General features: G+C 34.9%; 1 protein-coding gene across 1 annotated transcript; it reads right to left on the bottom strand.

The window, feature by feature from the left end:
* Window positions 1-6,234: 6,234 nt before the first annotated feature.
* On the bottom strand, window positions 6,235-27,486 carry LOC132544846 (sialin-like). The gene is made up of 11 exons (XM_060208496.1): window positions 27,329-27,486; window positions 17,417-17,604; window positions 16,678-16,911; window positions 14,617-14,704; window positions 13,233-13,328; window positions 11,303-11,424; window positions 10,322-10,471; window positions 9,186-9,318; window positions 7,836-7,991; window positions 6,972-7,057; window positions 6,235-6,471 (listed from the first exon to the last, which is right to left on the bottom strand). Exons 1-11 carry the CDS (start codon window positions 27,408-27,410, stop codon window positions 6,235-6,237), a joined length of 1,572 nt encoding a protein of 523 aa, XP_060064479.1. The 5' UTR covers window positions 27,411-27,486.
* Window positions 27,487-27,970: the final 484 nt, after the last annotated feature.

The raw sequence follows: 27,970 nt of genomic DNA, 5'->3' as shown, positions 1-27,970 counted from the left end.
GAGTAGAGACTGCATGTGCAATAGCTCAGTCTTCAGACTACATGTATTGCAAATAGTGTTTAGTTGGATCCCTTTACCAGCAGCGACCTCTGGCCTTACTGTACTGCCTTAGGACAAGACACTAATTTGTTAGCTCACCTAGCCCAAAGGGCCAAGTGAGGTTATGCCATACCACGGCATCCTTCGTCTGTCTGTCCGTCAACTTTTCATTTAAACAACTTCTTCTGAAACACCAAAAGGCATAGAGTATTCATATTTGGCTGGAAGGTTCCTTTGCTGAAGACCAACAAAGTTTGCAAAAAGAAATGACCTTGACCTATATTCAAGGTCACAGAGGTCAAATGTGTTAAAACCTTTAAATGACTTCTTCCAAAATACCGGAAGGCCTGGAATCATTTTATATGGCTGGACGGTTTCTTTGATGAAGCCCAACAAAGCTTGCAAAAAGCAATTACCTTGACCCATATTCAAGGTCACAGAGGGACAAATGTAAAAAAAACTTAAAACGACTTCCTCCAAAATACCAGAAGGCCTAAAATAATTATATATGACTGGAAGGTTCCTTTGCTGAAGACCAACAAAGTTTGCAAAAAGAAATGACCTTGACCTATATTCAAGGTCACAGAGGTCAAATGTGTTAAAACCTTTAAATGACTTCTTCCAAAATACCGGAAGGCCTGGAATCATTTTATATGGCTGGACGGTTTCTTTGATGAAGCCCAACAAAGCTTGCAAAAAGCAATTACCTTGACCCATATTCAAGGTCACAGAGGGACAAATGTAAAAAAAACTTTAAACGACTTCCTCCAAAATACCAGAAGGCCTAAAATAATTATATATGACTGGAAGGTTCCTTTGATGAAGCCCAACAAAGTTTGCGAAAAGAAATGACCTTGACCCATATTCAAAGTCACAGAGGTCAAATGTGTTAAAACCTTTAAACGACATCTCCCTTAATACCAGAAGGCCTAGAATCATTATATTAAGCTACTATGTTCCTTTTATGATGTCATATAAAGTTTTCTAAAAGAAATTACCTTGACCAATCTTCAAGGTCACAGGAGTCAAATGTGTTAAAATGTTTAAACAATTTCTTCTGAAAAATCAAAAAGTCTTGAATCATTATATTTTGCCAGTATGTTTCTTTATGAAGTCCAAGAAAGTTTGCAAAAATAAATGACCTTAACCCATAGGGGTCAAATGTTTTAAATGTGGAACATATACACAGATATAGTACTGTTGGTCATAAAGATCCAGGTGAGCCCTACAGGCTCTCTGGGCCTCTTGTTCTGATAGCATGCAATGAACCAGTCCTTTATGTTGTTACTATGGGAGCTACCCACTGTTACAAGGATCTGCCTCAAGATAACATGTGCTGATAAATCCAAACAATCTGTGTATTGAGCCTCTTAAACACGGCCTCACATGGACATATTTTTATGTCACCTGAGACAAATTGATCACCTTTGTCCAGCATTGTGTGTCCGCAAACAATTTAACATTTTCAGCTTCTCAAAAACCCCTGAACCAATTACAATGAAATTTTGCTTAACCCCTTCCTAGCCTAAGACAAACCAAAACCGTGAATTATATGATCCCAACTCTACAGGGGCCTGAGGGGCAGGGAAAAAGTGTTAAATCAACTCAAATTTCAAAAATCTTCTCATAACCCAGATATGGTAGAATCAAATGCTCTTGATGGATGGAAGCATCTCCAGGTTCATTACCAAAACTGTGTATTCCATGGCCCCAAGGTGTCACATTCCCCGTGGGGTGGGGGTAAATTTTACGATAGTTCATATAGGAAAACAGATTTTTGAGCATAATTTGTTTAATTTCCATTGGAAATATTTCAAACTTGGTTAGAATTATGAACAAAAGATGACAGCTTGATGGTATGCCCATTTTGATCCTGACTTACCCCCAGGGGCTGATGGGCGGGACCAAAGGAGTCAAATTGACTCAGATTTCAAAACCTCAATATCCAGATATGGTAGAATCAAATGCTTTTCATGGATGGAAGTGTCTTGGGGTGTTTTACCAAAATGGGTCTCACATTTCCTCCTGGGGAGGAGGTTAACCCTGCTATAATTTATATAGAAACAAATTTTTTTGAGCAGAACATTGTTTATTTCCTGTTGGAAATAACGTTTTAAGAAATAATAGTATATGACGACAGTTTTGATAGGATATAGGTATTGACACTGGCTTACTATCATCAATGACACAATTTCTTTTTCATGACACTTCAAAGCTACTTACCCTTTCATTTTTATATTCAATATTGCTTATCCGATGTGATGGTCAAGGTCATTAAGCCTCTATTATTTAAATGGAGTAAAATTGATCAAAATGATATGAGCAAGTGCCTGATTAAAGGTTATGTTTCATTGTCAAGTCACATTTGCTAATCCATAACATTGTAAGTGGGGAATAATTTTTACACCATGAAACAAGGTCAGTCTATGAGACACCTGAAGTCAAAGTCACAGGGTTACTGGGAAATACATTGAACATTGAACCTGAAACATCAAGATAAAACAGGCGTTAATATCAACCTTCTGTTTCTTAACTGATAAAATCTTGTATAGACAAAACAAAGCAACTTATAGAAGTGGCCATCCCATCACACAATAATGCCATAAAACCCATAAGCAGTTATTTAATCAATAGTGTTTTTGGGAGTGAAGGTTTATTATTATACCATACAAGCCCTTATCCACAAGAAACATTGTTTCAGGCCCCTGTGTAGATAACCTGGTTAAACTCCTGTTAAGAGTTGGCCAAGGCCCCGGGCTCTTGCTGACATGTTGGTACTCTTTCTGAAGACTTTCTGATTTGCTCAGTGAGATGTATTGATCTGACAATGTTTTGCCTCTGGCTGGTGATACATTATGTATCACTAAATCATTCTATTGATTTATCTTGTTTTCTTTTGGACCCTCAAACACAGAATTTGTCCAAAAGAAGGTTACTCATGGTCGTTTAAGAAGTGATGAAATCCCTTCAGAGGAAAATCACTCAGTTGTTTGTAGATTGTTATGAAATAGTAACAGTGACCTTTGCCTCGGTATTATGAAATAATAATGGTGACCTTGACCTTGGTATCAAGTCTGATGAAAATATAAAATTACTACATATACCTGATATTGCCAATTCATTTGAAATCAGTTCTTTAATGTAGATTCCAATTTTAGATTTCTAGCTTTCTCAGGGCCCCTTCGACTGTCAAACTTATTGCTATAAAGATAGAGTGAAAAAAAGGGAAGTAACTCTGGGAGATCAGAATGAGGCCATGGCTGTGTCCACTTGTTGAATACGGTGTTGACTACAACTACCATAAATATCAAGCATAATCTATTACAGGCAGATACATAGATAAAAATTTACAACCAAAGGCAATGAAAGAATAAATTTATTAGGAGGACTGAAAATAAAATATAGCATTTTTCATGAAATCCTTCAAATTTAATATCTAGAATTTCTCGACAAAGTCTAATATTACGTTGTCAAAGTAAAAGTATGAAAGTTCTGCATTTTGATAGCGATATAATTCTAACTTATAATTAATTGTAAGAGGTATGATTTAGAATGTAGTACATGTTTGTGATGTCACTTTAGTATCATAAAATATTCTCATTCAAGGGAGATAACTTCTTACTATCTACTGCACAAGTAGGTTTATTTTTCTTGAGTTGGGAGACTCATTTTTCATTTTCCTACACCGTTTCTATACTATTAAGCAATGTTGGATTTTACAAAACTTCATATGAGTGTCCTGTTTATGTGACACTTTAGATTACCAATAGAGTGAAGCTTTGTAATTACATAATTGTTGAATCGTAAAACTGACTTACGACTTGTGGTGTCATTTCCTTAAATGAAGATTACTATCAAGGAACATCAGAGAAAGATATTGAACCCCACCACACAAAGTATAATTAGGAAATGATGGTTCTGAAAACCGGATAATTGTAAAGCATTGCTGATTCTAATCAACACACAAGGATTGCAGAACCATCTGACTCAATATAGAATTTGTAAAATTGGCACTTTTCTCTTAATACAGTATTATGTTGTCATGGTAGTTTATAAATAAAAAATACAGAATTCTTTCTGAATATTTCATTAATGACATATTTGAAATGTTCCATTAAAAGACCATAACATAATCCAAAAGTAACAGAACTACAATAAGACGAATGAAATCTAGTTAAAGTATACAAACAAATCAACAAAATAAAAATTTCCAATAAATTTGTAAAACAAAGCCATTGTTAAAGATTGGTCAATTACAACAATTTACTACAGATAAAAACTAAGATAATATTTTTCTTTTCCCACAACCAAACAACCTGTTACCACACATTTAATAAAATCATTCACCACAAATTACATATGGCCTGGACCATGACAATAGTAATGTTACTTCCCTGTTTGTTGGAAATATATGAAGTACAGATTTCTTGTCAGCAGGCTCCATTCCGATCAAACAATATGACATATGGTAAAGATGTATTATTCATTTTCCAGTTTTTTTTTCAATGATAGAAAATTGTAAAATAAAAATTTGGTTGATCTGTGGAAATTTGAACCATACAAAATAACAACTTTTACTGTGACACAAGTCACAAATTTTGTCAAAGTGAACAAAAACAGTATTAAAAATACAAAAACACCCTGGCTTTATAGAAATAATGCCCATTCTAACTATTAATGTAAGATAGATGTTTGGTTCACAATGTACCAAGTCATGGATACATACTCTGTATATCATAATTGCTCACTCTACACACAGACATACATGCATTCATCAACTCTCTCATTATTGCACATTAAATTCACAAAACAATATCTCATGTATTTATTGATCAATGATTGCAGTATTAAAGGGATATTCCACACAGGTTAAGATATTATAGGATGCTTTTGATGAAATCTGTACAAAGTCATCAACTTATGTTCTTATGGCAATCACACACCTCGGTGTACCATTTCAACCAACATATGATATCAATTTGTGAAAATTCTTTATAGATCTAGCCAGAACATTCCACAGCCAAGATTATGTCATAATAGGTTTGCATTGTTATAAGCCGAACAGCATGAAATGTTTGTAAATTATAAAGCCAACAGAAAATATAATGACGTAATACAATTATAATCCTAGCAGAAAATTTAGTGAACAGCATACACACAGGTGTATTGACCAAATACTCTGCATAAAATGTATGATCCAGTGTTCCTTCAGTTCTGGGTATCCTGATGCCCATATTTAGACATCTATAATGGCTTGGACTATTCCTAACAATTACCCCTGTCCAAACTGACCACAGGAAAAATATTCTGATGACGTCAACAGTTTTTTAAGTCAATACAAAGAATAAAACACCCATATCTGGTGCACAAGTTTGGCAAGTTCGGCTGTCTCCCCAAGGTGGATTCCGAAAATTTGACTGGAAGTCTACCTAAGGTGTCGTCTGGTCCGATTTACTTAAAGTTTTTAAGTCTTTAGAATGAGTTCATAAAAGATACAGAATAGCAAGAAATTTTTTGCATTTTGGGTGGAATATCCCTTTAAATTCATGTCATATAAAAACACTAATAATTTTCAAAAAACGTGTTTCAGCACTTTCGCAATTCTCAAAAGAACATTTCCCAATAAAGTTATAAAAAAATATAATAATCACCAGACTCATAGAGTTATTGAAACAATGCATTACTAATTCCTGATGTGTTTGATATTCTTGTGTTTTTCACCTGAAACCTTGGTCATTGGGTCACACCATAAATGACATACATTTCACTGAAGGTAGCCTAAATTTGATCCTCACATAAGATCAGAGTATTGTCAACCCATATCCTTTCATGTTAACATTGACATTGCACACACCAAAGACAGAAAAAAATTTAAGTGCAAAATATTTTGGGCGAAAAGCGTTAAAATAAGGTCACCCCTGAAATATGTATATTTTTAGTTCAATGCAACTGAACAGTTTGATAAATAAATTAGAGTATGCATTTAAAACTGGCAGTACCTGCATCACTATAATCTTCTCATCCTTTGCATATCCTACAACATCAGAACATCCACAGAGAGAGAGATCCTACAAACCTACAAACAGGATAGGTTTCAAAAACAGTTCATACAATACATATCTTGATCCAAAATATTATTACCATGCCACATAGTAAAATGCTAAATATTCCTGATTAGACACAACCTATTTTCCATCAAAATTTTTCTGCATTTAAACGTTTATATTGGAGGTTCGACACTTGATCTTCTTCTGCAACTGGCTGATGTTTTGGAACTTGACCTGAGGCTTGGCCAGTAAATGTCAGTACTTCGCCGCCTTGTTGATTCCATGGCTGCTCGGAGCCCTCAGCGAGGAGAACATAGAGTATAGTCCCAGCCAGGTATACCGCAGAACAGATATAAAATACGATCTGCCACTGGGCTCGAGTTTGCTGGAATATACATAAAATGCATTAATATACAATTATATATTAATTAACAATATAGATTGTTATTATAAGACAGGCATAACTTATTAATGGAAATTTTTTTTCAGGTCAGACAAATAAATTTTTTTAATTTATGTCATCATATCCGTCTTGAATTAATTAAGTTGCCACCATTTTCAGAAAAGTTTAAAAAAAAAATGAAGAATTGAGATGTATATCCTTGCTGTACATACAGTTATGAAAAGAAAAATACTATTAACTAACTGAAGACACACTTGATATGTAAAATGTGAATGCATGCTTCCATTGAATTTTCTAATAAATACCAGTGCATCTGAAAGCAATTCGTAAAATTTCAGGGAAGATAACTCTAAAGGACATTCAAGGAAATTGGTTTCATACACTCTTAAATCAAAACATGAACACATCCATCTTACACTCAGAATTCAAGTTTATCTTTCTAAATAAATGCATCAACAGAAAAGTACATATACAGTACTTACATTATTGTTTGTGAGCTGCCCAACTATGTATGGTCCTAAGAATCCAGGGATGGTAGCCAGACAATTACTTATGCCCATCAACGTTCCTGAGTAAAAGGCGTTATACCAACAACATTATCAACTTGTGACATCAAAAGATATTTACAAGTCAGGAGATAAGTATGTATAAACATTTTGACCTATGACCTTGATGTAATATTTCAATGCATTTAATTCCAATTAACTTTTATTTGTAACTTTGTAACAAAATATTTGCCAGCTGAAAGCAATAGAACTTTTGACCTTGACCTTTGATCTCGTAAGTATGACTTTGAAAATTTCAACATGTTCCTAATTCTTTTTTTCTAATTGTTTTTGTTTGATCTGAATCAGCTATGTTTCCTAATGTCAAACTAAAATAATTATGCTAATCGATATTCTGTTAAATTATATTAAAATTAACGGCTACATTTAGCTGAACCGTATAATATGTCTAATTCAATGCAATTTACAATGCTTGTTAGTGATGGACACTAACATTTGCATTGCAAGATTCAGCAAAGTATCTTTAAATGTTCAAAAGTTGAAAATATTGAAAATATAGCATTTATGTTGACCTGACACTTGCTATCTGTAATGGTTACAACAATTAATCTATTTTTATATGCAGATTGTGGACATGTAAGCATGTTATAGCGAACTCCTGAAATATTTGATTTTTTATAGACAAAGACAAGATAGGAAAGAACTGTTAGTTATATTTTGACCTATGAACTTTAGGTGAAGTACAAACTGCAGAAAACTTTAAGACTTCATGATAATATAAATGATAAACAGGAAGTAATTTTACTGTGAAGTTTACTCACAATTACATTTCAATTTTACCTGAATAATTAGGTGCAATATCTAAATGATTGACATTGAATCCTCCCATGCATATACCACCAAGTCCTACAGCAAAGGTAAGCATGGTTACCACCACAATGTGATTGCAGCCCGCGTAACCAATGCAGAACATAAGGATAGCTGGTAACATCAATCCTGTAAAGGATGTTGTAGAAATTTAAAATATATATATAATAAGAATCTTCCTGTTTTTTTATGAAGTCACATGATCATTTCCTATATTACCACATGGTACAGTAATACATTTTTGCAGTGCTAACATTCCACAGTTTTCTAAACACTTCATGAGCACATGACTTTATTCAAAATGATAAATAGGACAGACTCCAATAAATAACTCCTAAAATCTGCCTATAAATACACTGAAAATTCATATAAGCTATCAAAGATCTTTATATTTCTTATGGAAATTTCTTGATTAAGAAAGACATTAAATCAACCAAAAATAAAATCAGGTACAAGCTTATAAACTATTATTTCTGAGATTTCATTCATTGTAAATACAAATACTGGAAATTTAAGATTGCCCCATCTTTTATGACCAGGAATCGGCGATATTAAATCCACAGTAAACATATCCAACGGAGCATAAGTGGTAACAACATGTAGCTGTGCTTAAAAAACAGTCTCCTTTACACACAAACATGATAATATATTGGTTATAATTAAGAATCATATTTATGTATTGGGACTTCAATGTTGCTGCCCACTACTTATACACCAAAAAGTACAATGTAGCAATTTTAACTCATTATCATAAATATAAATGTGATGAGCTCAAAAGAGAATGATAAAACAAATGTGAAAGTGAACTTTTCCTTTTTCCTGTCCCTAGTTGTGCTGGTTTAAAAATATTTTGTAAACTGATTATAGATCCAAACTTTATTTCAAAAGGTTTTCCTCTGGTGATCATCAAGTTATTTTATCTTTTTTTTTCTGAGTTAGAAACAAACACAACAAGGGACATTGACGTAAATAGAAGTATATGTATTAAAATCCACCCAGTTAGTACAAGTCGTACTAAGAAATAGACTTATAATTGTTGTAACATGCATGCAAAGTTCGAGAAAACTGAGCTATAAATTCTTTTAAATTGTTTCAAAGAGATCATCAACTTTCATGGTTCACAAATCTTAATGAGCAGAAGAAAAAAATAAAAATTGAAGAAATTACAGAGGAACTGCAGACGCCAGAAAGTCTGACATACACAGAACACCTTCTATTGACAGTTGTTTAGTAAACATATACTTAAAATCTTCAGTTAAGATTTCAGCACATAAAACAGATTAGCATATTAAATGAAGTATTCTTTATTATTCAGTTACTAACCCAATGTCATACACATCTTGCGAGTATTTTTCGTTGATAGGTAGCCATTTTTGCGAATAAAATCAGCTACATGCCCAGAAGATGTCTGACAAATACAGCATACTACATAGGGCAGGGCAGATATAAAACCATTCTGAAAATATCAAAAATTAAAACTTTAGTATAATTACCTATTTGTTTGTTTGCGGGGTTTATGTGAACAGTCGAGGTCATTTTAAGGAGTGGTCTCCTTGTAGTAGCTGGTGGCTAAATCACTGAACAAAATATGGGAGACCCTTTACATACAATCAAGGACCATTGGGATATGTTTATATCACACAAGGACAAAACCATGACAGCACAGATCCATGCACTGAGCTTAGGAAACCACACATTGTGGTTTCTGTTTCTTAGGAAGCTACATTTTAGTTGGTTTCATGTAATTCCCTTTTGGATCGCTGTTTTATTGGTTGATGGCCCAAATGACCTTTTATGTGTTAACAGGCCGTTAAGAATGCAATAATAATAATTTTTATAATAATATTCTAAGGGAGCTCAGTGGACCATTTCCTTTCGGTCAAAATGAGTTATACACCATAAATCTTCACTTGTAGTCCACTATTTAAGAACACTTATCACAATTTGTACCTGAAAAAATCATGGTTGAATCAGAACCAATGAGAAAACAATCCTTTGTCAGTGACGATGAAATCAAGTATAAATGGACTGGCTTGATATCAGAGAATAACACTTAAAACGATGTGAATATGCGCATACTGTTCACACAGTTTGTAACCACCATCTGTACAGTGCAAAATAAAGGTTACTGAGAAAGATGAGAATAAGTTTTTGGGTTTTTTTTTTTTTCAAATAAACATAAGAATTCAATAAATATGAACACTATATACCTAAAGGAAAGGCTTAGATACAGATTGTGATTTCAATATCTATTTACCAAGCAATGAGCTTATCCACATCTTTTCATAAACAAAAACAAAATGAGCTCACACAGATATACCCCCTCATATCCTTGTACACAAGCTTTTACTTGCAAGATGGTCAAAGGTGACCTTTGATCTTTATACTTGACCAATGGTCATCAAAATGTGATAAGGTGCAGACTTTGGTGCAAAATCCAAATTGGCAGGAAATAGTACCTCAGATATATCAAAGTTGAGAATCTGTTTCATGTATGTAGGAAGACTAGTCAACATGGTGTAGAATCCCCAGTTGTTAGCAAAATGACCGGCACAAATTCCCCACACTGCCTTGGAGGTGAGTATAGATTTCCAGGGAGTCCGCAACCTCTGGAAAAAATATCGCATCATTGATACACAAATCACTTTAAAAACCAAAACATTTCACCAACACGTAAACATTATGTAGGCACCTAAATCAGAATTTAAGTATCACTTTACGAACCAAAACATTTCACCAACATGTAAACATTACGTAGGACACTCAATACAAATTTAAACCAATCTGAAGCAACTACTGTATATAAACTGTCTTTCATGGCTACTAGTTCCAAACATTTCTGCATCAAAATATTTGTTCATGGTGTAAAGTTTCATGAATTAAATTTCATGGTACCTGAAATAATGTTTTCATTGCTAAACTAGTTAAAATATGGACATAGTTATCAAGATTTCCCGTCCAACTTCATTTGTAAAATTATATACATTTAAAGTGAGCAACATGGAAAACTGGGAAAGAAATCAGCCAATCAGCTAACAGTAGCCTCATTAAATAAGTGCAGAATTTGCAAATAATAAAACTTGATTCAGGGTTTACGGAGACGTCTACCAAGCAAGTCACATCATATTTCATTTATTCCTTCAAAAGATGACATGCGGAAAGCATTCAGTCAGAGTGCCAAAAGATATCAGCTAACAAGGTCAAAGCCCTCTCATAAAATATACATAGAATTTGCTGATAATCGGTCCTGAACAAGGAATTAAGGTAATAAGTCCACAAAGCAAGTTTCCTAAAAATCCTATTATTCCATCATAAGATAATATGCAGAAAGATTTCCCATCGTGATAAAAGATATTGAATTGACGGACAGAACTCATTTGAATGTCACATGCCAACGCTGTTAGGCGAGGGATGAAAATAATTTTCTTCCACTGACCTACCTGTTTACTACCTATTGAAATTTCTATGTATGATCTTTCAGCTTCTGATATTGTTGGGTGCTTTGCTGGTGTATCATGCACGAGAAACATCCATACTGCAAACCATATGCATCCAAGGACACCTGTTGATCAAAGGACAGTTTAGAATTAATGTGAAAAATCAATGGTCCAATCGATTACAAGGTCAAATGTTAAACATTTATACTTTGAAGTTAAAACATCAGTAATTTTTTTAATTGACATGTTTTTCTCAATTACTGAAGACTTTGCTTGTCTTAAGCCACTTTCACACATCCACGGATGAGACGCTGGATCACCATTGACCGTCAATCTGGGGCAGTCCGTCATTACCGTGTGTTGACATTTAATGCATCCGTCGACATCCGAGTCCATCCAGGTAAGTCAATCTGATCCGACGAAAAAATTTTAACCAGACCTACACGGATGAAAAATGTCCGTGCAGGCTCCGTGTATATCCATGTTGTAGCCGAGTGATCCATGAAACATCCGGGGTCATCCGGGTATGTTTATGTTGTACAAAAGACCACGGATGTCTATGGATTATACATGGTTTGTACCCGGAAGCTACATGTTCAGTCACGGTGTGATCGCGGAGCAAGTACGGACATCATCGGTATCAATATGCTGTGTTCCGGTTTCCATATGGATGTACACAGTTTACCTACGATTATTATGAGCAGGGAAGCAATGCACGTCACTCTTCACTTGCCAAACAGATAATATCTTTCAACAACAATGCCGTCTAAAAACGTAATATCAAAGGAGACAATTTTTCCACAAAAACTGCAAGTGACGTATCGACAGTTTCGTGTCGGTCATCGTTTGGTAGGGGTTCTGGTAGTCCAATAGTTCCATTTTCAAGAGCATCTTTCAGTACTCTCTCACTAAAGACTCCAGCATCCGAACCTGCACCACTAGCTCCAATATCAACATAGAGGAATTTATAAGCAGCATCGACTAATGTCAAGAGGACGATATGTCACAGTCTTTTACTTCGCTTCTCTTGAATCATCAAGAGTCTGTGGCTCTTTCTTGAAATGTGTCGCAATCCTAAAAATCCTGTACTTCGCTTCTCTTGAATCTCTTCGCTTAAGTCACTCTTGTCTCACTTAAAAGTTTCTTTTGCCGAGAAGGCTTCTCTCAAATCTTTCATTAGTCTTGTTTATCTAACCTCTCTAAATCACTTAGAGACTTACAGCTTTTCCAGGCTAAGTGTCATACGCTTCTCTGGAGATCAGCAGAGTCTAGCTTCTCTTGGTTTCATCTGGAGTTAAGCTTATGTTGTAATTTTAGTGTATTCTATTTTTAGTATTGTCTGTGAGTAGCCCATGATATGCCAAAGACTAACTATGTCATTTGTTCTTTATGTTTTTCTTATGTTTATATATACATATATGTCGTTTATTTTTTCATCATCAGAAGCGATAAAACAAGGCCAACTGTTTCATTTGCTGTAGTTGTATATAAAAAAGCTTAACTATATAAGGAACAGAATCTGGATATTAAGAATGGTTTTTGGAACAAGTCTTTTTCATCCCCCTTTGACCCTTTTGACCTTGAATTAAGGTAAATGTCACAGTACAAATACAAATGTTGTTCATCTCAGGATAATATATTTACTTGTCAAATATCCTGATACTGAGCTTGTTGGAAACTGGAAAGAAGTCATTGCATTAATCATAAATAACTGATGCCAGTTTAACGATGGATGCATGGTTAAGGTTACACCCCTTTTTATGCAGGGATGCTAAAAACCATTAACACAGAATGTCAGCATTCTCCACCAGAAGTTGAATACATGACTTCATGTTGATGATGTTTGAAATAGATGTAAAAGTGGGTTTAACACCAGGCATGATGGTTTTATTACTGGTTAGGATTAAATGTTTAAAACTGCTGGAACAGTTACCAAATATATAGAAAACAGAAGGCCATCCTCCCAGGAAGTCGGAGTCACATAGTATTCCAGATATAGGCATGGATACAACAGTTCCAAGCTGGGCCCCTGCAAAAGTAAACGAAATTGTTCTTACTGATTACAAAAAATATTGATTAATGAAAAGTGCTTATTTAAAGACAAATGTACAAGAGACACACAATTAAATAGAATTTCACATTTTAACCCAGACTAGAGGGGCACTAGTCCCATTAATCAATAGATTTAGTAGTTTTCATATATCTGATAATTTCATTTGAATGTCTAATTCAAAGTATATTCAATGTATATTCTGAACTATGCCACAGGTGAACTAGATGATCTTGTTGTAAATATACAAGACACACAATGTTTACATAACCCTCATACAGGCCAACCCCACAAATTAGCTCTATCCCACTTTTTTTAAATCTTCCTGGAAAATGGAGGGGGCAGGGGAGGTGTAATAAAGTCACTCCCATCAAACATCACTTTTGTGACGAGATAAGTCATGTAATGGACAATGTTTTACTCTATTTTGTTATCAATGCATCTCTCTTTCACAATTTTCATTCATTGTTTAAAAGAGCCAAAAACACTTAATTTATTCCCCTTCGCCCAAGAATGCTTCAGAATAAATTTGGGCAAATCCAATAATTTCTACGGGAGGGGCGGAATTTCAAAGAATTTTATCTATTTTCTCTATTAGGCCTCGTCCCTCCTTTTTCAGGAGGTAGCCAACATCTACATTTAACAAAACTGATTCTCCATCACCCATGAATGTTTCAGATAAAATTTTAGCAAAATCTAATCATTCTTACAGGAGGAGTAGGATTTTTAAGAATTTTTCGTTTTGGGTCACCAGGTTCTAAACCAAGGCAGACCCATTGTTTACACAAAATGGTTCCTGTTATCCCAAAGAATGCTTAGACCGAATTTGGTTAAAGTACGCTCAGTCATTCATGAGGAGTAGTGATTTATATCAAAAGTTGACAGACAACAGACATTCCTACATGTCACTTGGTCCTTCACATGTTGAGTAAAGCTCAAACCCTAGTGAATTACAACTGGATGAAAATCAAAGGTCGTACGTAGAAGTACTCAATATCAACCAGCTTCACAAAGTTACGTAGGTGGAATACTTTTATTATTTACTGACCGACTTCGCGAGTTACAATGTCGAGTGACTTCTAGCACACCTTTTGGTATCCCTCCTCCAGCGATTAAACCTACCTGAAGATCCCACCTTGTCCACCAGACGGGCATTGACTCCTTCCCTCCCCATTTAGTGGATACAAATTAAACATGAAATATTTGCACTCAAAGTCCACTAAATAGAGTGAAATCAGGTCTTAAGTCATAATTTGCTACAACAAACCTGCATAGGTAAATCCAGCTAGTTTACTCCTTTCCCAAAGTGGCGCCCATTTACCCCACATGGCACTCATGGCAGGAAAAGTGACTCCCTGTAGAACGAAACAGAACACTGTACATACATTATTTATTTTACTTTCTCTTATAAGTATGTACATCACATATTTATTTTTATCTTTTTTTTTATCTTTTGCAATTTTTTTACATCCTCATAGATATTGTACAGTCAAACCTTAACATATTGACAACGTATACATAGATACCGTATTTATTCCAATAAACACCCCATCTCTAAAAAAGCGTCCCATACTAATAACGCCTGGCTGTATTATTCACACCCCAGAGTTTTTTTAACCAAAATTTTATACTTTCCTCGCTTGCCCAGGATTTTTGTTCGGCCCCGCATATGTATACCACAATACCACTTGGTATGTCATCTTTTGGAAGGGGACGAATGCCTGGCATGTGCACAAGGGGGGCGATTTTAGTCCCATTGGCATATGCTGCCAGTGTCACCATTACTTTTTGTTTTTGTGGTCAGTACTGTAAACTCTGACCTCATTTTCCCCCTTTATTGCCAATGTCAATTTTCCTGGCATGTCAAACCACACCAGGGTTTCGTCCATGTTAGCGATATGGCTATTGGGGTATTCTCGTAGCCGACGCATTCTTAACACGAAATTAAAAAAACTGTCAATACGATCATCAATTAATGAAACTTCATGTTGTGCCACATGCGTAGATCGCCTGAACGAAATGTTATGTCTCTTTTTGAATTTAGAAAACCATCCATATGAGGCTTTGAACGATTGACTACCATTTGCCTTATGTATACACAGGGCCTCCAAACCGCAATGCTTTCCCAGTCACTCGTATTCCAGCCTCCCGTCTGTCCTGTAGCTATCTCATCAGATTTTTGTCAATATCTTCATATCTGACATGCCTCCCACCTCCTTTACAGCGTTTAGATGTTTTAGAAAGATTTTTTAATTTTTCTTTGTTTTGACATGAGTCCCCCACTCGTTTTCTGTCAACATGAAACACTTTCACGGCGGCATGTTTACCCTTCTCCTCTGCGAAGGCGATTACTTTAAGCTTGAAAGCAGTGTCGTAATTTTGTTTTGTCCCAGACATTGTTATCAGGCATGTGGGATTTATTAAGAAACAGACTGGCTTATATACCGCTGTGTTTTTTTATTTTGTTATGCAAACTAGGCCTACAAGCAATGATGAACATTGTACGTCTTTGACTGAAGCTGACACGAATGACATAGTGTCATTTCATACAAGAATTCAGGTTATCAGAATGCAATTGACAACAATGTTTAAAGCTACAATGATTTTGGAATTACTGCAATTTTCAAATGCATTCTTTGCTGAGTAATTCTTTAGTTTGTTAAACAATGTTTTTAAGTGGCAGCCATGGCACGCACGACCAACAAATTATGAAATTTTGTGTTCTATTAATCGCCCCCTGTCTGAAAAATTTCACGCCCCCCGGGGCATTTATTGGAATAAATACGGTAGAACATAATTACCGTTGGTTTTCATCCTAAAGGGATAATAAACATATATATGAAATCTAAATGAAGAAACTGGGGTAAATGGATGATAGAAACCCGAGAACGCACATGTTTTACTGATTGTTTAAACTGCATGCATTTGAATTCTGTTATCAGTTGCTTTTGCACATCATTCACAGTTCATGCACCAGCAAACTCAAAAGTTCATATCTTAAAAGTGGGAGAGAGGAGGGGATGGAAGGTATATTATCATTTTCTATAGCCCAGTTACAACCCACAAAACAATTACTACACCGCGTTGCTGCTGTCTGATGGTAGGGGAGGGAAGGTATATTATCATTTTCTATAGCCCAGTTACAACCCACAAAACAATTACTACACCTCGTTGCTGCTGTCTGATGGTAGGAGAGGGAAGGTATATTATCATTTTCTATAGCCCAGTTACAACCCACAAAACAATTACTACACCTCGTTGCTGCTGTCTGATGGTAGGGGATAGTTTAAGCCCCTCTTTATTCATCAAGCAATACATTGTATCTTACCTCTCCTAAGCCTTCAACAACTCTCAGAGCAATGAATGCTCCCAGTCCAAGCTCATTGACTACAACAGGTGTAAGGAGAGTGAGCGCAGCTGTACACAACACACCAAGTCCAAATAGCATCTTTGCCCCAAACACTTCCGCTAGCCAGCCTCCTGGGAGCTGGGTTACAATGTAACCATAGAAAAATGACCCCAGCACAATTCCTTGTGTGCTCTCATCCCAGTTTAAATCTCCCTGACAAAAAAAATCTGAATTTCTGAACATTTGTAATTTGTTACAGAGTTCCATAGATGTACACTGTTTATATACATAATGACATCACAACTGTTACATTTTCTCCTGAAACAGTTATAATGGGTGGGCTTATAAACAGGCATATATGTATATGTTATAACGTCAGAAATGAATACCAAAAACCATGAAAGAAACTACCTCTGGCCATAAAAATTTGAATATTAGTACGGGTACCTTTTGGTGGAATCTTTAATTCAGAAATTTTAGTGGAGAATGTAAATTTTGCTAAAATGATTTTTTAATTTCTTTATTTTCAAAAACTAATTTACATTTGAATTTTAATTTTCATACAAATTTGTTACAAGTATGAGAGCTCAAGCATCCATTTATAGTAACATGTAGCTTGAGCTCATACAAGTTTTCTAGGTAAATATCTTATGAGAAACATTATACTAGTTCTGCAGGCTAGATTGGTGGCCTGAAATCTCTATTTCTATCAACTTACCTGCCTTGTCGTTTTATTTTCTGCTCCATGAATTGACGGACATGCATCAATACTGTGGTTGTCAACCTTCTTGGTGTTGTTCACCATGGCAACCAAGGCCACACTGAGATTTACACGAAGGCAATAAACATTGAAGAACCCCAGAAATGCAAGTATGGCCAACAAATGTCGCTTTCCAAAATGCTCCCCTGCAACAAAGTGCCATTTGAAAGAATTACAGATGAGAATTTTTATTACTTTTGTGTGAAAACCTGAAAGAATATTTAACTTCATGGGTAGTTTTTATTACTCTGATTTGATGCCCAGGTTGGCAGAACAGTTTCCCCTTTTTGTTGTGTGTACAAATACACAGCTGGATGAAAATAGGACACATATTACAGGCATAATTCCATTTTTAATTCAATGTAATTCTAAACTCAAAAAAAGATACTTCTGCTATCACTCTTAAAACTTTTTTGTTGTTATATATACTTCTCATCCAATGTTGTAAAATAAAGTCCTACAGTCTAACCTTTCTTTAATGGACACTGGAGAGAAAATTGGTCTCAATATTAGGCAGGTGCCTTCATTTTCTAAATTAGTTGAAAATTTGAAACAATGGTGTTAATTGACAGGTATTTGTTACACAGAGGTGTCCCCAATAGACAGGTATTTGTTACACAGAGGGGTTTATATAGACAGGTATTTGTCACACACAAGTGGCCCCTAAAGACGGGTATTTGTTACAGAGGTAGCAACTATAGACAGGTATTTGTTACACATAGGTGGCCCCTGTAGACAGATATTTGTTACACATATGTGGTCTCTACAGACAGTTATTTGTTACATAGAGGTGACCCTTATAGACAGGTATTTGTTACACATAGGTGGCCCCTGTAGACAGATATTTGTTACACATATTTGGTCTCTACAGACAGTTATTTGTTACATAGAGGTGACCCTTATAGACAGGTATTTGTTACACAGAGGTGGCCCCTTTAGACAGATATTTGTTACACATATGTGGTCTCTACAGACAGTTATTTGTTACATAGAAGTGGCCGTTATAGACAGGTATTTGTTACACAGAGGTGGTCCCTTTCGACAGGTATTTGTTACAGAGGTGGCCCATAAAGACAGGTATTTGTTACACAGAGATGGCCCCTTTAGACAGGTATTTGTTACAGAGGTGACCCCTAAAGACTAATATTTGTTACACAGAGGTGGCCCATATAGACAGGTATTGTTATATTATATGAAGATGGCTGTTTTACAATATCTTCATAAAGGTATTTGTCAAACACAAAGTATCCCAGCTAAAATATTACTCCACTGTGTCCAGCACAATAGGATTATGACATCTTTTAAAGCAACTTCATTAACTTATACACTTAAGCGAGGGTCGATCTGGTCAGTCGGATTGATTTTTGGCTCCGTAGATTTTTTCAGTTTTCATCATCGTTCCCGAAAATCACGAGTTGATTTTTGGCATGTGTCATCTTGAAGAAATGTAGGACATTCTGTCAGAATTCTCAAGAAAAGTTTTACTGAAAATGTGTTAGTTGAAACAACGGTTACGACAATGGACTGACCACACTGCCTGACTACCACTCATGCGCTCTGTGTGTACACCCTCTTTACCTGAACATGCATATATGTCTAACCTGTACTACTTGGGTCTTACATTATTTCTTATTACAATCATGCCGGGCCCCAGAGGAAGTGTTGGAGGCAGGACTGCAGGTGGTGCAAAAACCAAAAGCCAGATGCGTTTTTTGATTCTTTGGATAAAGACCGTATTGATACACTTTTTGACATGATATCTGCTCGTCACCAAAAGGGATATGGATACGATAATGGACAGAAAGTTAGAGAGACTGCGGGAAGATATAAGAGAAGAGAATCAGGTTCTTGTAGAAAAGTCAGAAGGACGAATGTTTGACCTTGAGATAGAGAACGACATTCTGAGGGAGAAAGTGCACCAACTGTCAAGTCATTATAGCGAGTTTAAGACAGTTAACACCCTACTGAAGAGTACACTGAATAATGTAGAGCAACAGGGGAGGAAGAACTTGGTGCGACAAGGAAACAGTTGAGGAGTATGTTGGGAAAATTGTGACATTCATTAGAAAATCGCTGGATGTTGATATAGAACCTGGCGATATCGATATCGCACACAGGCTAGGACACTTCAGTAAAGACAGACCACAGACAATAATTTGTAAACTCACCCACAGAAGGAAGAAAACAACAATATTGAACAACAGAAGAAAACTGAGGGGGAAAAAGACAAGTAGTGTTTGAGGACTTAACGCAAAAGATCCAAGAAATTCTCAGGGAAGCCTATAGACTGAAGAGTGTTAAACATTCATACAGCTTAGACGGAAAACTCTTCATGATATTGACTAACGATAAAAAATACAGAATTGGAATAGATGATATTCTCACAGGAATAGATGATATTCTCACAGGAATAGATGATATTCTCACAGGAATAGATGATATTCTCACAGGCGGTTTCTTGTCTAATGACAACAACTTCAGAATGGGGAACTATGACCGGTAGATTCATTTGAAGTGGATTTTGATTGTTGTGGGTCAGATCAGTAGTGCATATAGAGATGGACCTTCTCTGGTTTACCGATCAGACTAATACATGTATGTTTATTATAAGTGTGTGTTTAGCTCGTTTGGAAATGTCTTCTTAGTGTGTCAGTTTTACGATATCTTAATAAAGATATGTGTCAAACACAAAGTATCCCAGCTAAAATATTACTCCACTGTGTCCAGCACAATAGGATTTATGACATCTTTTAAAGCAACTTTCATTAACTTATACACTTGGAAACCTCCCAAAACAACCATATATACATATCTATCTATATATATCAACATTTAATAAATGCTTGTTATACATATCTCCTATCTTTATCTGTCAATATTTATTCTATATCTGACAATAAGCCCATGTCTTTATACATATCATTGGTGTTATCTTGTAGGCAACAATATGTAGACCTGATCAGATAGTAAGTCTAATTGCAATGTGTCTGAAGATTTGATACAAAACCAATAAATATTTTACTAATCAGAAGTGTTTCCAATTTTATTAGTATTTTTTTCAGCAGATTTAATGACAAATACACAATGTTGAATCTTCCTGTAATAAAACCACCTCCTGAATTGGAGTCAGAGGGTATTTGCTGACCCCTCTAGGCTTTTTGTTCAATAGTTATTTGCTGACCTTTCTAGGCTTTTTGTTCAATAATTATTTGCTGACCGCTCTAGGCTTTTTGTTCAATAGTTATTTGCTGACCCTCTAGGTTTTTTGTTCAATAGTTATTTGCTGACCCCTCTAGGCTTTTTGTTCAATAGTTATTTGCTGACCCTCTAGGCTTTTTGTTCAATAGTTATTTGCTGACCTTTCTAGGCTTTTTGTTCAATAATTATTTGCTGACCCCTCTAGGCTTTTTGTTCAATAGTTATTTGCTGACCCCTCTAGGCTTTTTGTTCAATAGTTATTTGCTGACCCCTCTAGGCTGACCCCTCTAGGCTTTTTGTTCAATAGTTATTTGCTGACCTTTCTAGGCTTTTTGTTCAATAATTATTTGCTGACCGCTCTAGGCTTTTTGTTCAATAGTTATTTGCTGACCCTCTAGGTTTTTTGTTCAATAGTTATTTGCTGACCCCTCTAGGCTTTTTGTTCAATAGTTATTTGCTGACCCTCTAGGCTTTTTGTTCAATAGTTATTTGCTGACCTTTCTAGGCTTTTTGTTCAATAATTATTTGCTGACCCCTCTAGGCTTTTTGTTCAATAGTTATTTGCTGACCCCTCTAGGCTTTTTGTTCAATGGTTATTTGCTGACCTTTCTAGGCTTTTTGTTCAATAATTATTTGCTGACCCCTCTAGGCTTTTTGTTCAATGGTTAATTGCTGACCCTCTAGGTTTTTTGTTCAATAGTTATTTGCTGACCCTCTAGGTTTTTTGTTCAATAGTTATTTGCTTTTTTTTTGTTCAATAGTTATTTGCTGACCCTCTAGGTCTTTAGTTCAATAGTTATTTGCTGACCCCTCTAGGCATTTTGTTCAATAGTTATTTGCTGACCTTTCTAGGCTTTTTGTTCAATAGTTATTTGCTGACCCCTCTAGGCTTTTTGTTCAATAGTTATTTGCTGACCCCTCTAGGCTTTTTGTTCAATAGTTATTTGCTGACCCTCTAGGCTTTTTGTTCAATAGTTATTTGCTGACCTTTCTAGGCTTTTTGTTCAATAATTATTTGCTGACCCCTCTAGGCTTTTTGTTCAATAGTTATTTGCTGACCCTCTAGGTTTTTTGTTCAATAGTTATTTGCTGACCCTCTAGGCTTTTTGTTCAATAGTTATTTGCTGACCCCTCTAGGCTTTTTGTTCAATAGTTATTTGCTGACCCCTTTAGGCTTTTTGTTCAATAGTTATTTGCTGACCCCTCTAGGCTTTTTGTTCAATAGTTATTTGCTGAACCCTCTAGGCTTTTTGTTCAATAGCTATTTGCTGACCCCTCTAGGCTTTTTGTTCAATAGTTATTTGCTGACCATCTAGGTTTTTTGTTCAATAGTTATTTGCTGACCCTCTAGGCTTTTTGTTCAATAGTTATTTGCTGACCACTTTAGGCTTTTTGTTCAATAGTTATTTGCTGAACCCTCTAGGCTTTTTGTTCAATAGCTATTTGCTGACCCCTCTAGACTTTTTGTTCAATAGTTATTTGCTGACACCCTTAGTTATGTTGTTTTTATATGGGTCTTTTCTACCTCTTCAATGTATGAAAGTTGTATTTGACAAAATATTAATGACCTAATTCTAGTACGAAATACACAATTAAGATATACATATTTAGATGGTATAACAAACAAGATGCCGCAAAGCGTGGCATTATCTCCCGCGCACAGTTGTTGTGAAGTTGAGTGGAACGGTTTGGAAGTTATAGCCCGGAAAAGCCCTCTTTTGGTGTTTTCTGACTATGTTTCCATGGTAACAGAAAAAAATATAAAAAGTGAAATGTCAACAATAGCAAAAGGCACAACTAGAGCAATGACTTAATATATACAGAAAGTTTTGTGAAGTTGAATTGAACGGTTTCAAAGTTATAGCCCGGAAAATCACTTGGACGGACAGACGGACGGACGCACACATGGACGGAAGGACGGACGGACGGAGCCCAATTTAATATCCCACGTAAACGCGTTTCGCGGGGGATAATATAGTGATTGGTATAAAAATTATCCTCTGAACTATAATTTCTCATGAAGGTCAAAATGTTGGTCACAATGACCTACTTCTAGCCGCATTAACATATTGTACCACCTTCCAATTATATATCCTGTATACTGATCTTAAAGAACATTTGTGTAAAATAAGTGTTGATGATATAAACAAACTCTTAAAAATTTGTGTGTCTGATCAAACTCTGAAAATCATTCTTACCTTAGACATATATTATGATGTACATACGACCTGCACTTACCTGACATTAAGTTTTTTAAGGTTCTCCATCGACCAGGATTGTTAATTGAATTCTTTCTTGTCTCAGAATTTTTAACACATTCAAAAACATTTTCTCTATCTGTGAAAAATATGCCTTCCTGTTCACTATTATTCTCATCACTTTCCCGTGTGCATACAACTTCCATGATTAGAATTTTACATTGAAATTCACCATAGCAATACCAAAAATGTGACTAAGAATCCTTTGATCAGGAATGAGTAGAAAACAATTAGTTTTGGAAGAGAAGGCAATTTCCTGTAGAATAATTACATGTAAATATAAATACTAAAAATGTCATTCCAAGACACCTTTCAAAGCCTTATTCAAATAATTTGTAATCACAGATAATACAACTTGTACACCACAAACACACTCCTTAACATCTGAAGAAGAAATGATAAATTTTCTGTAGCTCAATCCAAGTACACTATTTTCCAGATAAAGAGAACTTCAAGTAGTTGTTAAACAAAACTTCGGAGCTTTTCACACCAAGGAAAGCTTGTAAGAATGTGGCAACTGAAAACCAATGTGTGAGATTAATACACGTGATATGATGCGTTGGTAATATGTTTTCTGAAAAGAACATTGTCTATTTATTTTTGTATATCACGATCATTATCAGTTTTGATCATGTAAAGTTACCTGTAAACTGTATACCCAGTATGGGTGGACAGTTATGTTATCATCTCTGTTTAAACTGTAAATTTATTTACATTGCAATGTTAAGATATAAACTAACCAGATAGATGTACAGTAAATGACATGGAACACATGACCAGGCCATTACAACAGGAGCAGGCATAAAAACAGAGGAATAATTTTAAGAATCAATACTGATGTTCCATTTCAATAGCCATCACATACAATACAAAACATAATAAATGTTAGGAGAGATTTAGAGTGATGTCCCCTGTTTAAGGAGCTGGTCAGTCTGTTCAACTTCAATCATCATCACAGCAATATGGATACCCTTAAGCCCAAAAGTGGTTGAAAGGCAAAGTGTAAAGGGAAATTGAGAGTGATTTGGCCTCTGTTTCATGAGCTGGTTTGTCCAAGAAATATATATGGCAAATGTCTAATATCTACCTCATATGGTAAATGTCTAATATCTACCTTATATGGTAAATGTCTAATATCTACCTTATATGGTAAATGTCTAATATCTACCTTATATGGTAAATGTCTAATATCTACCTTATATGGTAAATGTCTAATATCTACCTTATATGGTAAATGAGAATATTGAAAATTTAAAAGAATAAAACTTCTGTGCTATGCTAATGTTTATTTATAGTAAAGGTGACCTAGTTTTGTCAGCAGAAGGCTGAAATGCAATCTTGCACAAAAGGTGATGTTTGTGAACATATGTTAAGTAACATGACAATCAAAAAACCAAAGTGTCTGTATAACAGTGATGTCAAACATTCTGTTCATTTCTATTTGTAGTGGTGGTGACTTAGTTTAGAATGCAGAAGGATGTAACATGATTTCATACAAGAGGTGATAATTGTGAGCACATGTGTAAGGTATTTTGACATTCTGAAAAGAAATTCAGCAGTAGAGTGGACATGCCATAAAATTATGTCAATATCCATTCACAGCACTGGAAACCTAGTGTTTACTGTAGAGGGTGAAATGCAAATATGTACAAGATATGATCTTTGTGAACATGTGTATGAAGCATCATCACAATTGGATAAAAAATGCAGTCTGTAGAATGGTAACATCTTTTAGAATGCAATACACTGCACACACAGGTAGCTACTGGATCAAGTTATGATCAGCATGAGAAAGTACATACATAGGTAATGTAATCTTAAGCATTTAATGGTCTGTTATGGTCTTTATAAATAAGTGACAAGGTTTTACTGGCAAATTATTATTGCCTGTTATATTTGTCGACAATAGTTGGTATTTTATAATGAACACTGTTATATCATGATATTTCAATGATTGTACATTCGAACAAACCTGCATGCTACAGGCCCAATATCTGCATTCTGTCTCTTTTGGTTATTGAGAAGAGATTTTTCTAAAGACTTTAATACATGGGACCCCTGATACCTTGAAAGTGGGTCTTGGTTATTCATCTGAATCAAATTTTGTAGCCCTTCATCCACGCATGCTACAAACCAAATATTAGTACCTGGTTTCTTTTGTTTATTGAGAAGATGTTTGAAGATTTGAACATCAATTGAGCCCTATGACCTTTAAAGTGAGTCAAATGATAGACAATGAATGACAACAGACAAAAGGCATTCAACTTCCTCTCAGGTAATAATAATTATACATAATTATATATATAACACAGAAAATGAATGATGTAATGTGTATTAATCTGTCAAGTTTATACCCAATTAAATAAAGCCATCCATACCTCTATTCCTGTTTAGTAGAATAACAGAATAACTAATATAATAACAGAATCACTAGTAGAATAACAGAATAACTAAGAATAACATAACAACTAATAACATAATAACTAGTAGAATAACTAGAATCATAACTAATAGAATAACATAGAATAACTAATAGAATAACAGAATCACTAGTAGAATTACATAATAACTAGTAGAATAACTAATATAATAACATAATAACTAGTAGAATAACTAATAGAATAACAGAATAACTAGTAGAAACTAATAATAACTAATAGAATAACATAAATAACTAATAACTAATAGAAATAACTAACTAATAGAATAACATAATAACTAATAGAATAACAATAACTAATAGAATAACACTAGTAGAATAACTAGAATAACTATAACTAATAGAATAACAGAATAACTAGTAGAATAACTAATAGAATAACTAATAACTAGAAATAACAGAAATAACTAATAGAATAACTAAATAGAATAACAGAATAACACTACTAGTAGAATAACATAATAACTAATAGAATAACAAAATAACTAATAGAATAACTAGTAGAATAACATAATAACTAGTAGAATAACTAATAGAATAACATAATAACTAGTAGAATAGCATCACTACTAATAGAATAATGGACAAAGGTTGCAATAAGCTAGTCTCTCAGCTTGACTTTGAGTCATTAAATCTGCTTGATGATCACTGGAGTTTTGTCGTAGGATAAGAAAGTAAAAAAGAAGTCCATTTTTTCAGACATCTCAAATTATTGCAATTATCATGATCATTTTTCAATCTTCACTATATAACAAGCCTGGGAACTCGGGTTTACTGAGAGTAACTTGACTTTGAGGAATCATAATAAAGCAGAATAACATAATAACTAATAGAATAACATCACTACTAATAGAGGAGGATCAAACAAAGGACTACAAACCAATCATCCAAGCGGGCATCTTTTGTCCTTGAAGGGGCGTGGTAGATAGTTAGCTTGTCAGCTTTAAGGAAGTAGGTTGGCAATTCTAGCTTATATCCTTAATATACGTATATGTTCTACCTGTTAATTTACTGCTTACATGTTTAGTACTATATATATCTTAACAGAAGTTTTAAGGACAATAAACTTAATCAAAGCAACAGGTGTAATACAACAGATAATTCATAAAAGCTAGAGTTGCAGGAAAGTTCTAAATGCATCATTACAACATCCACTTACAGTGTATCAGGGACGTTTAATACATACGTCCCTGAGTGTATACATGTATCATATTTTAAGAGACAACTTTAGCTATACAAAGTACATGCATACAATGTGTACATATATGTAGAGTTAACTAAGTCTGTGGTCTCAATCTCTATTATTCAATCAATTGGTGGAATATAACATTTCTTTATAGCATTTCATGTTTGATTCCTGTTCGGGGTTTGGGAGAAAAATATTCTAACCTAGTTCTTTTGTAGCTCATGAGATTCTTAACAAAAAAAATCATCTAACCATGATTTGTAAATACTCTTGATCTGTAACACAAATTGTCTTGGTAGCTGATAGGATGTAAATATTAACAATATAGTCACGCACATAGATATATATTCATGTACATGTAAAGACCTTACTAGGGTCGTATAATACAGAGGGATACGAAATAGCATGTATCTTTTTGCAATGTTATAGAGAAGAAGTGTTACATCCCTGACAGCACTTAATTAATTTTTTAGAGTCCTTAGACATATAATTACTACACGGCTTAACAATACATTTGTAGTATACAAATCTTATCAATTTAGGTCAAACAACACGAAGATGTCTAAATATGCTAGTTACCTACTGACTATGATCGGGGGTCACAATACACATCAGTAGACAATACCAAAGGTTTGATTACAACTATTTTGCAGTAATATATATTTCACTTATAGAACGTCCGATTTCTGTGTCTTGACAAGTTCGATATGAAATAATTTGGGTCGAACAGGTAAAGTGGTCGAACATAAGATAAACATGTAGATAGGTTAATGGGTGTTTATATTTACCTCGAGGAGGGGAGTGCTGTTCCCCTTGTATACTTCCTGTCCTCTCACCAAGCAATGGTTTCTTCTCGTCTTCTCTCTCCATTTTACTTTTGAAATCACCGAAATAACCTGCTATTTTTTTCCTTCAAATATATCAAGTATATTTCATTTTCACAGCTGAACCAGTTGTCAACTCTAAATATACTTCCGAACAATACTGTTTCCCATCATCCTCACTTTGTTGCTGGATCAGCTGACAGTAGCCATGTGATTTTTGTTTACGTTGAAGAAGGCGTTACAAGGGGGAGCAACTCCATGCTAAAATTACTTACTTATAGTTACTTATAGTTGATTTCCAGTACAGGAATTAAAATTCCTCTTCACCGGACTCGTTGTTGTTAATCAATGTAGTTCTGTCACTTCCATTCTTTTTTATATCTGCTCTGTAGCTGTAATACAGCTCCTGGTGTTTCCATTGTTTATCCAGGCGATTTTTGAATGTGTTAGTGTTGGGTGCGTTGACTACATATTCTGGTAGGTTGTTCCATACTTTCCATACTCTATGAGAGAAGTAATGTTGCCTAAGTTTTGTTCTAGCTCTCTGGGGGTAGATCTTGTTTGAGTTTGTCCTGTTGCTACTCCTGCTTGCAGCGCTGCTCCAGC

The sequence above is a fragment of the Ylistrum balloti genome, unplaced genomic scaffold (assembly GCF_031769215.1).
Source record: "Ylistrum balloti isolate Yb309-2 unplaced genomic scaffold, AGI_CSIRO_Ybal_v1 Utg369810, whole genome shotgun sequence".
NCBI classification, from domain to species: Eukaryota; Metazoa; Mollusca; class Bivalvia; order Pectinida; family Pectinidae; genus Ylistrum; species Ylistrum balloti.
The sequence above is the reverse complement of the archived record's forward strand: the minus strand, read 5'-3'. Positions and strand labels throughout refer to the sequence as shown.